This window comes from Scyliorhinus canicula, chromosome 13 (genome assembly GCF_902713615.1).
Source record: "Scyliorhinus canicula chromosome 13, sScyCan1.1, whole genome shotgun sequence".
Taxonomy (NCBI): Eukaryota; Metazoa; Chordata; class Chondrichthyes; order Carcharhiniformes; family Scyliorhinidae; genus Scyliorhinus; species Scyliorhinus canicula.
This window is the reverse complement of record NC_052158.1, coordinates 6790351-6805702: the sequence shown is the minus strand read 5'-3', so window position 1 is coordinate 6805702 and position 15352 is coordinate 6790351. Positions and strand designations below refer to the sequence as shown.

Sequence of the window (15352 nt, the reverse complement as noted above, 5' to 3'; positions counted from 1 at the left end):
TTTCTGTGGCCATTAGCACCCTGTTTCCCTGCGTTTCTGTGGCCATTAGCACCCTGTTTCCCTGGGTTTCTGTGGCTATTAGCACCCTGTTTCCCTGGGTTTCTGTGGCCATTAGCACCCTGTTTCCCTGGGTTTCTGTGGCCATTAGCTGATTCCCTGCCGTTGCCTGTGGCTATTAGCCCCCGTTGGTTTCTGTGGCCATTAGCACCCTGTTTCCCTGGGTTTCTGTGGCTATTAGCACCCTGTTTCCCTTGGTTTCTGTGGCCATTAGCACCCTGTTTCCCTGGGTTTCTGTGGCTATTAGCACCCTGTTTCCCTGGGTTTCTGTGGCCATTAGCACCCTGTTTCCCTTGGTTTCTGTGGCCATTAGCACCCTGTTTCCCTGGGTTTCTGTGGCTATTAGCACCCTGTTTCCCTGGGTTTCTGTGGCCATTAGCACCCTGTTTCCCTGGGTTTCTGTGGCCATTAGCACCCTGATTCCCTGGGTTTCTGTGGCCATTAGCACCCTGTTTCCCTTGGTTTCTGTGGCCATTAGCACCCTGTTTCCCTGGGTTTCTGTGGCTATTAGCACCCCATTTCCCTCGGTTTCTGTGGCCATTAGCACCCTGTTTCCGTGGGTTTCTGTGGCCATTAGCACCCTGTTTCCCTGTGTTTCTGTGGCTATTAGCACCCTGTTTCCCTGGGTTTCTGTGGCCATTAGCACCCTGTTTCCCTGGGTTTCTGTGGCCATTAGCACCCTGTTTCCCTGGGTTTCTGTGGCTATTAGCACCCTGTTTCCCTGGGTTTCTGTGGCCATTAGCACCCTGTTTCCCTTTGTTTCTGTGGCTATTAGCACCCTGTTTCCCTTGGTTTCTGTGGCCATTAGCACCCTGTTTCCCTGGGTTTCTGTGGCTATTAGCACCCTGTTTCCCTGGGTTTCTGTGGCTATTAGCACCCTGTTTCCCTGGGTTTCTGTGGCCATTAGCACCCTGTTTCCCTGGGTTTCTGTGGCCATTAGCACCCTGTTTCCCTGGGTTTCTGTGGCTATTAGCACCCTGTTTCCCTGGGTTTCTGTGGCTATTAGCACCCTGTTTCCCTGGGTTTCTGTGGCTATTAGCACCCTGTTTCCCTGGGTTTCTGTGGCCATTAGCACCCTGTTTCCCTGGGTTTCTGTGGCCATTAGCACCCTGTTTCCCTGGGTTTCTGTGGCCATTAGCACCCTGTTTCCCTTGGTTTCTGTGGCCATTAGCACCCTGTTTCCCTGGGTTTCTGTGGCTATTAGCACCCTGTTTCCCTGGGTTTCTGTGGCCATTAGCACCCTGTTTCCCTGGGTTTCTGTGGCCATTAGCACCCTGTTTCCCTGGGTTTCTGTGGCCATTAGCACCCTGTTTCCCTTGGTTTCTGTGGCCATTAGCACCCTGTTTTCCTGGGTTTCTGTGGCTATTAGCACCCTGTTTCCCTGGGTTTCTGTGGCCATTAGCACCCCATTTCCCTGGGTTTCTGTGGCCATTAGCACCCTGTTTCCCTTGGTTTCTGTGGCCATTAGCACCCTGTTTCCCTGGGTTTCTGTGGCTATTAGCACCCCATTTCCCTGGGTTTCTGTGGCTATTAGCACCCTGTTTCCCTGGGTTTCTGTGGCCATTAGCACCCTGTTTCCCTGGGTTTCTGTGGCCATTAGCACCCTGTTTCCCTGGGTTTCTGTGGCCATTAGCACCCTGTTTCCCTGGGTTTCTGTGGCCATTAGCACCCTGTTTCCCTGGGTTTCTGTGGCCATTAGCACCCTGTTTCCCTGGGTTTCTGTGGCCATTAGCACCCTGTTTCCCTGGGTTTCTGTGGCTATTAGCACCCTGTTTCCCTTGGTTTCTGTGGCCATTAGCACCCTGTTTCCCTGGGTTTCTGTGGCCATTAGCACCCTGTTTCCCTGGGTTTCTGTGGCTATTAGCACCCTGTTTCCCTTGGTTTCTGTGGCCATTAGCACCCTGTTTCCCTGGGTTTCTGTGGCCATTAGCACCCTGTTTCCCTTGGTTTCTGTGGCCATTAGCACCCTGTTTCCCTGGGTTTCTGTGGCTATTAGCACCCTGTTTCCCTGGGTTTCTGTGGCCATTAGCACCCTGTTTCCCTTGGTTTCTGTGGCCATTAGCACCCTGTTTCCCTGGGTTTCTGTGGCTATTAGCACCCCATTTCCCTTGCTTTCTGTAGCTATGACTCATCTTTCATTCCCTCACTCTACAGTATAAATATTTCCCATTTTCTCTGCCCAGCTTTGACAAAGAGTCATCTGGGCCCGAAACGTTAGCTCCTTTCTCTCCCTACAGATGCTGCCAGACCAGCTGAGATTTTCCAGCATTTTCTCTTTTGGATCCCTTGACACTCTTTGGGAAAGGTACATATTGTGACTTCATTTTGGTTTGCAAGAAAGCATTGCCATATGTTCTGTCCATTTAATACCCAGAGATTTAACATCATCCAGGAGAAGGTCACTCAGCCGGAGGGAGATTCACCATTCAATCAGGTCAGGGCTGATCTGGAACGTAGTTTCATTTCTGGCTCCATTTCAGTTCATACCTTCGAAACATCCATCAGTCTAACCAGAGCATAGAACATACAGTGCAGAAGGAGGCCATTCGGCCCATCGAGTCTGCACCGACCCACCGTGGTGGCCGTGGGTTTGGAAGGTGCTGCCTGAGGAACCTCGGTGAGTTCCTGCAGTGAATCTTGTCGATGGTGCACACGGCTGACACTGTCCATCGGAGGTGGAGGGAGGGAATGTTTGTGGAAGGGACGCCAATCAAGCGGGGCTGCTTTGTCCTGGATGGTGTTGAGTTTTTTCAGTGTTGGAGCTGAGCTCATCCAGCCAAGTGGAGAGTTCTCCATCTCACCCCTGACTTGTGCCTTGTAGATGGTGGACAGGCTTTGGGGGGGGGGGGGGGGTCAGGTGAGTTACTCGCCGTAGGATTCCTTGTCTTTGACCTGCCCTGGCAGCCACAGTATTAATGTGGCTAGTCTAGTACTGTTTCTGATCAATGGTCACCCCCAGGGTGTTGATTGGTGAAGCTTGCCTGTTTTGGCAGTCAGTAATGTGAAGGTTTACCCATTGCGAAATCAGGCCTCTCCCGGACCAACCATTGTACTTTAGGTTTTAATGCAAATCGTGTGGAATCCAGTTACCAACGCGAGAGTGTAGGTGTTGCCTATTTCCAATCCCACTATCAGGAATGAGGTGCCAGCAACAAAAGGTCACCCACTATCTCCATAAGATTAGCGTTGAGAACACGTTAGGCTTCATACTAACACTTTCCCTGACAGTGAAATAGATCTTTAAAATTGAAACATGACAAAAGCCCTTACTTCCTGGTTTCTGAAATACAGATTGAAGGGCGTTAGGTTTTGAGGAAGTAAGATTTAGCAAATGGAAACATGCATTCAGTGAGGTCGATCTGATCATGGAATGGGATTGTCTTTCCACTTCCCCATGCAAGTACTTGGTGTGTCAAATACAGATAAACTCCCGCAGACACTATTATTAATTCTGCCCAACTTACTCCGACACAGATCTGGGTCACAGAGTCAGAGAGCTTTTACAGCTGAGAAAGAGGCCATTCAGCCCATCGCATTGCTGGCGGAGGTGGTAGAGGCGGGCACGATAGCCTCATTTAAGATGTATCTAGACAGATACATGAATGGGCAGGGAGCAGAGGGATACAGATCCTTAGAAAATAGGCGACAGTTTTAGATAGAGGATCTGGATCGGTGCAGGCTGGGAGGGCCGAAGGGCCTGTTCCAGTGCTGTCATTTTTCTTTGTTCTTTGTGTCTGTGCCAGCCATCAATCACTGATCGATTCTGATCCCATTTTCCAGCACTTGGTCTTGTATGCTATGGTGTTCCAAATGCTCATCTAAATGTTTCTTAAATGTTGTCTGGATTCCCGCCTCTGCCACCCTTTCAGACAGTGAGTTCCAGATTCTCAACACCCTCTGCGTGAAATAGTTTTCCCCACATCCTCTCGAAGCCTCCTGCCCCCTTCCCTTAAATCTATGACCCCTGGTTATTGACCCCTCCACTAAGGGGAAAAGTTCCTTCCTGTCTACCCTATCTATTTCCCTCATATGTTTCCACACCTCAATCAAGTCCCCCCCTTCCACCTTCTCTGCTCTCAGGAAACCAACCCCAGCTCTAACCAGCCTCTCTTCATAGCTGAAACTCTGCAACCTAGGTAACATCCTGGGGAATCTCCTCTGCAATCACACCCTTACACCCTCACATCAAGTGTAACACAAATAATAACATCACACAATCACAGAAAAATACAGTGTCAAAAAGGCCCATCGAGTCTGCACCGCCGTATGAAAGGCACCTGATTTGCCAATCCTAAGCCCATTCTCCAACCCTTGGCCCATAGCCTTACATGTAAAGACGTGCCAAGTGCCCATCCAGGTACTTTTTAAAGGATGTGAGGCAGCCCACCTCTACCACCCTCCCTGGCAGTGCATTCCAGACCCGTCACCACCCTCTGGGTAAAAAGGTTTTCCCTCAAATCCCACCTGAACCTCCCACCCCTCACCTTGACCTTGTTTCCCCTCGTAACCGACCCTCCAACTGAGGGGAACAGCTGCTCCCTATCCACCCTGTCCATGCCCCTCATAACCTTCTACACCTCGATCAGGTCGCCCCTCAGTCTTCTCTCCTCCAGCGAAACAACCCAGACCTATCCAACCCCTCTTACTAACGTCAATGTTCCATCCCAGGCAACATCCTGGTCAATCCCCTCTGCACCCCCTCCAGTGCGATCACATCCTTCCTACAATGACCTGATCTGGAACGAAAGAACATATGAACGTGAGCAGTCCATTCAGTCCCCACACTCCCCACAACCTGTTCCACCATTCAGTTCGATCAGTGTTGATCTACATCTGAGCTCCATTCACCACCCTTGTTCCATGACTCTTGCCTCATGGAAACCGATCCACCTCAGTCTGCAAAGTTCCAGTTGCTCCTCAGTCACCATCAGCCTCTAGGGGCAGAAAGTCCAAGGTATTTCTGCTGCCCTTTTGATAGGAAAAAGCACTTCCTGCTATCCATCCTGTTGTGCAAATTGGAGAAAGAACCATGGGATTATATGTGGAAATATTGGAATTTTAAAAAGACCCGAGTTTTATATTTTTAAAATGGACACGATGGGATTTTAAAAATCCCATCGCTGGCAGGAATAGCTGCCGGGGTTTCTCTCAGTAAGACCCCCATCGCTGGCAGGAATAGCTGCCGGGGTTTCTCTCAGTAAGACCCCCATCGCTGACAGGAATAGCTGCCGGGGTTTCTCTCAGTAAGACCCCCATCGCTGGCAGGAATAGCTGCCGGGGTTTCTCTCAGTAAGACCCCCATCGCTGACAGGAATAGCTGCTGGGGTTTCTCTCAGTAAGACCCCCATCGCTAGCAGGAATAGCAGCCGGGGTTTCTCTCAGTAAGACCCCCATCGCTGGCAGGAATAGCTGCCGGGGTTTCTCTCAGTAAGACCCCCATCGCTGGCAGGAATAGCTGCCGGGGTTTCTCTCAGTAAGACCCCCATCGCTGGCAGGAATAGCTGCTGGGGTTTCTCTCAGTAAGACCCCCTGTCAATAGAACGCCCTCCCTGTCGGTCCAGACAAGGTCATTCTAAAATAATCGATAGGCTGATTATCATATCTGGCCAAGAAAAAGGGACATAATGGCTTTCTCATCCAAGCACTTTGGGTGTAATTGCCTAGACAGGCTCCAGTTCCATAAAGATCGGGGTTAATAGCCAGTCGAGACTGTCTGTCTGTCTGTCTGTCTGTGGGTGTGTGTGTATTGTGAGAAAAACAGCTGGAGGTATTCCACACTGAAGAGGATACAGGAACTGAGGCAGGGCCCCTGCAAAAATAGCCGGCTTTTTGGGAACCCCAAAAACTCTCACTCTCTGACTGTGAAAGTCAATGGGCCAGGAGATGGATCGCAGCTGGGGGGTTGGGGGGGGGGGGGGGACTGAAATCTCTTCACCAAACTACAGAACATCTGAAACAAAGGGCAACTATTCACCAGCAGAACTACACAGGAATCATTCTGTATCGGCCAAAGCACTCATCACCTTATCCTCCCAACTCAAGCACTGTTCTGTGTAACCATTACTTACTATTGGATTCAATTCTTACTTCCAATCTGTATGGTGAAGATATGGGTGATTTACCATTTGTCCATACCTTTCTAGTAGTTAATAATCTTACTCTATCTTAACTCAAGAATGCCTGGGTAAATTGCCTCCTTCTTAAACCTAATTATTGGCCCTGGGAAATATATCTAAGGGAAAGATAACCCTGTTGGAATAAACCTTGCTGCTACTAGGAGAAGGTGGGCTGTATAAAGTCACAGAGCCAATCAAACTCCTCATCTGGGTTGCTAACAAGCTGGGGGTACCCCAGTCAGACGGTGACCCATCAAGGGGGTCTCGTCCTGATCAATATCTTTCGGGGAAACCTGACCTGGAGTTGGCCATAACGATCCTGTCCAGCCTTTCTGTAATCTGAAACTTCTGTCCACTTGTGCTTTGGTCAGGCAATAGAGATAACAGCTTCTGTTATTGACTCTAAGCATAGACATAGAATCTACAGTGCAGAAGGCGGCCAATCGGCCCATCAAGTCTGCACCAACCCTTGGAAAGAGCAGCCTACTTCAGCCCATGCCTCCACACTATCCCCACACCCCAGTAACTCCACCTAACCCTTTTGGACATGAAGGGGCAATTTAGCACGGCCAATCCAACTAACTTTCATGTCTTTGGACTGTGGGAGGAAACCGGAGCACCCGGCGGAAACCCACGCACACACGGGGAGAACATGCAGACTCCGCACAGACAGTGACCCAGTCGGGAATCGAACCCGGGACCCTGGAGCTGTGGAGCCACAGTGCTAACCACTGTGCTGCCCATCAAATATCTGCATCGTGTATTGAACCTGACCAGACCATGGGGGGGGGGGGGGGGGGGTGGCTGCCTTAATTTGTCTGCTGTCCCCATGTGTATCATGGTAATATCACCATGATGCACATCACCATGATGCACATGGGGACACCAGGCAAATTTAAGCAGCCTTGCCTACTGATTTAACATTGAAATCCTGATTTAATTCGAGTCCATCTGCTTCAGGTCAATATATTATTGTGAACTTTATCCCAACAATGTGAATCGCACTGTCTGCTTCTCCTGTGCACAAGTTGGTGATTCCTAAATCACAACATGGATTGCATTTCAAAAATAACCACAGTTCCCCCCCCCCCCCCCCTATTTGGCCCCTTTCGTTTCAATGACAGGGGAGATACACTGTGGGAGGAAGGGTCGATTTGTAATGGTCCACTTTTGGTTTCGTTCGGATTTGGGAAGCGGCCGATTTGGAGGTTGAGCGAGAGAGAGACGGATGCAGAATCACATCACTATTGAGTGGGACATTCCCCGACTCCCATTACATCAGAGCCGGCGATGATGTGGCCCAGCCCATTTATATAGAGCTGCTGGGGAGCTGCTGAACTCAAAAAGCACTTGAGAGAGAGCCGAGAGAGTCAGAGAGAGAGAGAATCAGTGGATCAGAGACACACACACAGCTCTCACTGACCATGAACAGCCAGAACAAGTTACTGGACCTTGAGAGTGGGGCAGTGATGGTGCTCAGGGAGTCAAAGCCCAAGAGGGGCTGCTTCTGGCAGTCTATCTGTGCGGTGGCTGTACTCGGCTTGCTGGCTGTGTCTTCTTACCTCCTCCTGTGTCAGCTCGGAGTTCTCCCTTCAATGCAGGTGAGTGATTTAGATAATAGTGATCAGGTTCTGCCCTGCCTATCCCCTTCCCCGTCCCTTGCATTCCTGCTTTAGTTGCTGTAGGGGTGTATTTATTTGAGTGCATGTCTACCCCTGACAGTTCACTCACTCACTCAGCGTGTCCTGTGTTCGACACATTCAACTACTTTCAATTATCCAAACTTTAGCCCCAATGGGTTCAAACCTCTGCATTGCAGAAGGAGGCCATTCGGCCCATCAAGTCTGCACCGCCCCCCTCGAGGCCCACTCCCCCCCCCCCACCCTATTCCTGTAACCCCACCTAACTTGCACATCTTCAGGCACTAAGGGGTGATTTATCATGGCCAATCCGCCTAACCATCAAATCTTTGGACTGTGGGAGGAAACCGGAGCACCCGGAGGGAACCCACGCAGACACGGGGAGGACGTGCAGACTCCGCACAGTCACCCGAGGCCGGAATTGAACCCGGGTCCATGGAGATGTGAGGCAACAGTGCTAACCACTGTGCCTCTGTGCTGTTAAAATAACAATATGTCTTTATTGTCACAAGTAGGCTGACATTAACACTGCAATGAAGTTACTGTGAAAAGCCCCTCGTCGCCACATTCCGGCGCCTGTTCGGGTACGCTGAGGGAGAATTCAGAATGTCCAATTCACCCAACAGCACGTCTTTCGGGACTTTTAGTTCGTGTTATTTAATAGGAGCAGGTTCTCTGCTAAACCATCTGTTTCCAAGCTACAGTGTGAGAATAGATGAGAGATTGAGCACCCCCACTGTCGGCAATACACATAACCCACCTATGGATCTGGGCTGGAATTTAGGCACACATGGTCGTGTTAAATTTCACAATGAATTTGGAGTGAATTTCACATCTTAATCTCGTCCTTTGTTTAATTTCTCCAGGAACTAAGAGGGAAATCTGAGAGCACCCATTCATCCCTGGCAACCGGCCCTGAAACAGTGGTGAGTGTTTATCTGCTGATCTCTTTCTCTCGACCAATCTCACACTCTCCCTCTCTGTCTACCTCTCTCTCTATATGTCCAGCTCTCTCCACCACTATTTCTATCAGTCTCTTTCTCTAGTAATATTACCCCATCTCGCTCTTTGCCAATCTCTCTCTCCAGCTATCTGTCCATCACTTCCACAATCTCTCCCTCTCTCTGTCTCAGTCAATATCAATCTGTCCCGCAGTCACATTAACGCACTCACTCCTTCTTCCCATCTCTATGCCTCTTTCTTTTCTCTCTCTCTCTCTCTCTGTCAGTCAGATTCCGCTCCGTGTGTGTGTGACAATAATGACCGTCTTTTCCATTTCCAGGTTTGCCTCATCTCATGAAGCAGGTGGGAAGTGACACCCGAGGCAGAGTCGCAGCTCACCTGACAGGTACAGAACTATTCTAACTATAACCCTATAGCCAACTGCACAGCCAGAGCAACTCGGCAGAGAATTCAACTGCTTGGCTCGTCGTAACAAGAGCAGCGGAAGCAGAAGTCTCTGGACATGTTTAAGGCAGTGCGAGATAGAACATAGAACATAGAACGATACAGCGCAGTACAGGCCCTTCGGCCCTCAATGTTGCACCGACATGGAAAAAAACTAAAGGCCATCTAACCTACACTATGCCCTTATCATCCATATGCTTATCCAATAAACTTTTAAATGCCCTCAATGTTGGCGAGTTCACTACTGTTGCAGGTAGGGCATTCCACGGCCTCACCACTCTTTGCGTAAAAAACCCACCTCTGACCTCTGTCCTATATCTATTACCCTTCAATTTAAGGCTATGTCCCATCGTGATAGCCACCTCCATCCGCGGGAGAAGGCTCTCGCTGTCCACCCTATCTAACCCTCTGATCATTTTGTATGCCTCTATTAAGTCACCTCTTAACCTTCTTCTCTCTAACGAAAACAACCTCAAGTCCATCAGCCTTTCCTCATAAGATTTTCCCTCCATACCAGGCAACATCCTGGTAAATCTCCTCTGCACCCGTTCCAAAGCTTCACGTCCTTCCTATAATGAGGCGACCAGAACTGTACGCAATACTCCAAATGCGGCCGTACTAGAGTTTTGTACAACTGCAACATGACCTCATGGCTCGGAACTCAATCCCTCTACCAATAAAGGCCAACACACCATAGGCCTTCTTCACAACCCTATCAACCTGGGTGGCAACTTTCAGGGATCTATGTACATGGACACCGAGATCCATGTACATAGATCCCTGAAAGTTGCCACCCAGGTTGATTCTGGATTAACAAGGGGGTGAAAGGTTATTGGGGGGGGGGTACAGGCAGGAATGTGGGGGTGAGCTTACAATCGAATCAGCCACGTATCATCGAATCATGGAGGAGGTTCGAGGGGCCGAGTGGCCTACTCCTGCTCCTACTTTGAATATTTAAAAAAAGTAGTTCATGGGTTGTGACATCATTGCCCTTAATGGCCTGTGAGGCCATTTCATTGAGTAGCCGTGGATCAAGCACATTGCCGTGGGTCTGGAGACACATCGAAACTCCGGCAGTGGCTGACGTGGGATTTGAACCCGCCCCCCACGAGATCATTAGTTAATTGTGAGTCGGGATTATTAGTCCAGTGACATTGCCACTACACTGCTACCTTCCTCTCCAAGTTCTAGGACATGAAGCTAGTCTTAGTATTGGTGGCACAGTGGTTAGCACGGCTGTCTCACAGCGCCAGGGTCCTAGGTTCAATTCCCGGCTGGGTCACTGTCTGTACGGAGTCTGCACATCCTCCCCGTGTGTGCGTGGGTTTCCTCCGGGTGCTCCGGTTTCCTCCCACAGTCCAAAGATGTGCAGGTTAGGTGGATTGGCCATGCTAAATTGCCCCTTAGTGTCCGAAAGGTTTGGTGGGGTCACTGTGTTATGGGGATAGGGTGGGGGGGGGGGTAGGGTGCTCTTTCAGAGGGTTGGTGCAGACTTGATGGGCCAAATGGCCTCCTTCTGCACTGTAGCAGGGGGACCGTGAAAATTGATATAAAAACCCATCTGGTTCACTAATGTCTCTTTAGGGAAGGAAATCTGCCGTCCTTACCTGGCGTGGCCTACATGTGACTCCAGACCGTACAGCAATTTGGTTGACGCTTAACTGCCCTCTGTAGTGGCTGAGAAAGCCAGTTATTTGGATAGGGCAGAGTAACAAATGCTGACCTTGCCGGTTGGTGATATGCATATCTTATGAAAGAACAAAGAAAAAATATTATCCTTCAATAGTAATTCATTGGTTGTACAATGTTTTGTAATTCCTTGCCATAGCGAATGATGCTGTATGAATTTACGCTGCTTCTTTGTCTTTCTACCGTACTTATGTTGTTTCTCTCTCTCCGCAGCATCAGCATTTGTCAAAGGCAAAAACGTAGCCTGGCAGAATAAGGCAGACTCGACTTTCATCCGGGGCGTGGAGTTCAGGGACAACCATCTTATCATCAAGAGCCCTGGTCAGTACTTTGTGTACACCCAGGTGGTCTTCCACAGCGTGGGCTGTCAGGATCAGGCCATCTACCTGAGCCACGAGCTCGTCAAGCTGTCACCGAGTTATCCGGAGGAATCGTTGCTCCTGAAAGCCACCAAGTCCGCCTGTCACTGTAGCAAACAGAGAGATCCCTGGACAAGACGTCCTACTACCAGGGAGCCATATTCGAGTTCGAGGAGGGAGATCAGATCTCCTCTAGGGTCAGTGAGGAGTTGGTGGACACCACCCAAGGGAAGAGCTTCTTTGGAATATTTGCTGTGTGAAGATCTCGAGTCGCCCCCAGTGATTTACAATGACTACCAGAGGTTATTCAAATTGAAACGTACCAATTGGGGCACATGTCCTACACGGCACTAATTGAACAGAGAGATTCAGTACCCTTTGATTTTATTTAAACTTGCAGAGTGAGAACTAAAAATGTGTTGGGGTTTAGGATTGGGCCGTGGAATGGGTTATCAGCACTGAACTTTCAGTGCAGTTAACTCAGAGGCAGGAACAGCACAGAATGTTGCTGATAAACATGAACCCACCTGGCGAAATAGGGCTAGAGGGGCTGAAGCCTGCCTCTATGACATTCCTGTCATCCTACATGCCTTTAACACTGGGAATCAGGTGTGGGTGAATCACTGCTGCGTAGCACTATTTATATTTAATTAAATTAATTGTGTTGTCATTAATTGGTGCTCTGAATAAGCTGAGTTTCTCAGTTTCCCCAAGAGCCTCTGACTATTTAATTTATCACCTATTTAAATGATACTTAATATTGTTCATGTTATTTAAACTGTTGCTCCTCAGGGAGAGAGCAATTTGAGAGCGAACTGGCTCAGGTCTGATATTCAGACTGTTTACAGTTATCAATTCTTGAAGAGCCTGGTCTGTGTCTTGCCATCTATTTGCGTTGTAATGCATCTGGAATTTCATTGTGCAAGTTCAGCGATGATGCTCTGAGCTTCCTACTGGATGGTGCTGGCCAGCCAAAGCTCACAGGAGTCAACTGGCGTAGCCCCTTCTCAGTGCAATTGTCAAAATGTTATGGGATGTTCCCTTTCTACAATGTCACTGTTCGACACTTCACCAATTAGATAACGGGGAAAGAATGTTTTGCAAACACTATGAAAATCACCCCAAAAAAACGCTTGACGGTGAATAACCTTGAGAGAATATTGTCTGATTTCTGTTCATTTCGCGGTCATTATTTGATGGAATTTATGGTGCTTTGACCTATTTGGTGTGGCTGCTGTGACAAAGTCGCACTCCCTTAAAATCTTGTCACCTCCATCGGTCATTCTTCCTGTCGAGGGACAGACAGTGACTCCAGGAAGAAATCGGTTTGACGCACAGAGATTGTCTCTCTGGAATATTGGACTAATGAATACGAGTGGTGGTTCTTTGACTAAAATTTGTGTTTAATGAAAAACCGTAACATCTGTTTTAAAGATGTATTTCAGTGACAAAACGTTTGACGTTGTTCCAGTTTGATTGTTACTATTTTAAACCTATTTATTAATTGTTTTATTTGTATATTTATTATTTATATTATTTACTGCTTACTATGAATAAACATATGTTAAAGTGAGTTAAATCTCTCTCTCTCTCTGATCACCAAGCAGTGAGTTGCTTTTAGAGATTGTCATGGGGAATGAGTCCAGGGTGACAGGGGCAGTTTTACACATTTACGGGATTGTCAGATTGAGAATCTGGAAGGGACCAGGAGGTTGGGAATCAAGAGGGATGATCGGCAATCGGAGAAAGGGGATCAGCTGTCTGGGAAAGTGAAAGGGGAATACATGATGGGGAATCTGAGAAAGGACAAGTCAACATTTATTCCTCAGCCAACATGAATTTGAATAAACAGTTCACCTATTTGTGATCAGTGGGGTGCAGGCCACTTGCAATAGATCCCCAGTTGTAAATCAATCAGGTTCGACAAGACTTAACCATCCGACAGGAGTGAACACTTTAAACGGTGAAGTCAAAAGTTAATTAACCATTAAAAGGTGGAAGTTGGGCAGCACGGTGGCCACAGTGGTTAGCATTGCTGGCCTACGGCGCTGAGGACCCGGGTTCGAACCCCGGCCCTGGGTCACTGTCTGTGTGGAGTTTGCACATTCTCCCCGTGTTGCGTGGGTTTCACCCCCACAACCCAAAAGATGTGCAGGATAGGTGGTTGGCCATGCTAAATTGCCCCTTAACGGGAAAAAATTGGGCACTCTAAATTTTTTTTTTTTAAAGAGTGGGAAAGTTAACAAGTCAGAAATATTAAACAGCGAAGCGTCAATTAAGAGTAATCAGCTGCAATTATTGTACTGAACAGACTTCTCAAAATTTCCTCTGTTCATCCGACTGAAAAGACAAGGGGATAAATCCCAAATGTGGATAACGTGCTTACAAAAAATGACCTCTGAATATTTACTTTAGACCAGTGGTTCTCACCGGGGTCCACAGTGGACCCTGGGGGTCCATGTAACATTACTGGGGGTCCACTACAAAAAAAATACCGAATTGGGGGTCCACGGTGATATTTTAGTGGTCCATAGAGCAATTCTACTTCAGAACAATTGTTATTACTGAGAATCAAGTAGAAGAAAAAAATGTTTGTTTTCATGATGAATATCACCTTTCTCTCTCTCTCTCTCTCGCGCACTGACAAAGGTCAAAGAGAGATTATAATCTATCTAATTTACCTTGAGGTAAATACCCACGGTTGACCTGACGTTTATGCCACGTTTCTCCTTGACAAGTTTAATGAATGATTTAACACAGTAATCACTAGAAACTGTGTATATTTGATATGAATTGGTTATTTTTTAGAGTAATTTTAATTCAATTTAGTCAGTAAAAAGTTTTTTTCATTACTTTTCATATTAAATAAGTTTGGCAACGTACGAAATACCGCTAATCTGTTTCCAACCCTCATGGTAAGGTAGATGGACTTTAAGATTAGTTTTAGAACATAGAACAGTACAGCACAGAACAGGCCCTTCGGCCCTCGATGTTGTGCCGAGCAATGACACCCTACTTGAACCCACGTAACCGTATACCCGTAACCCAACAATCCCCCATTAACCTTACACTATGGGCAATTTAGCATGGCCAATCTACCTAACCCGCACATCTTTGGACTGTGGGAGGAAACCAGAGCACCCGGAGGAAACCCACGCACACACGGGGAGGACGTGCAGACTCCACACAGACAGTGACCCAGCCGGGAATCGAACCTGGGACCCTGGAGCTGTGAAGCATTGATGCTAACCACCATGCTACCGTGAGGCCCCATTTACCACGCATATAAGAAGTATTTTTTCTGTGGAATGGCTATGGGGGTCCACAAAAAAAAATTAAGAGGAAAAGGGGTCCATGGGTTAAAAAGGTTGAGAACTCCTGCTTTAGACCAAAAATGTAAGCTCACCTGAACCAAGTTGTCAGAAATAGCCAATTGGTTTAGAACTTGTCAATAATGAGACCGTTGGCTAATTGTGCATGGTGTCTTAACCTTAGGACATTGCCTTTCTTTAAGCTGTATACCTTGGGCTTGATTCCCTGTTGCTGGGATCCTCCGTTTCGCTGGCAGCGCACTCACGCCCATGGATTTACCGTTGCCGTGGGGATGCCCACAATGGGAAGTCCCATTGGCCGGCTGCTGGGACGGAGAATCCCGCTGCTAGTGGGGGTGTGCCGCACCAGAAAATTGGGAATCCCGCCCCTTGTCTTGGGTGAACCTATGTATCGAACAATAATTGGTGACTAAACAGTCTTTATAATCGAGCTGGCCTGAATAAGGCCCCATTCATTCTCCTACTTAATGTAACTTGTCGGGGCCATAAGATCTCCACCTTGTCTTAACGGACTGGCTCGAAATACATCATTTTACTGTTCACATGATTTATGACTTAATCTAGTGTTAATTTTGTGTCGTTATAAAACACCTACTAATGTGGTCAAAGCTGAGATTTCAGGATGAAATGTCGATCACATAAATGTTGAGTACATCAGAACAACCAAATATGGATCACAAACAAAAATCATAGTAACGGATTTAAATTTCATTGACGCAAAATCTCATTCACAAATCAAGATGTTGGGCAGG

At 47.9% G+C, this 15352-nt stretch overlaps 1 protein-coding gene across 1 annotated transcript; it reads left to right on the top strand.

Annotated features, from left to right (window-relative positions):
- The first annotated feature begins 9003 nt into the window (after positions 1 to 9003).
- On the top strand, positions 9004 to 11528 carry LOC119976440 (tumor necrosis factor-like). The gene is given in 5 exon segments (XM_038816974.1): positions 9004 to 9040; positions 9096 to 9161; positions 9777 to 9782; positions 11123 to 11398; positions 11401 to 11528. Coding segments are annotated over 5 exon segments (513 nt in total).
- The last annotated feature ends 3824 nt before the right edge of the window (positions 11529 to 15352 follow it).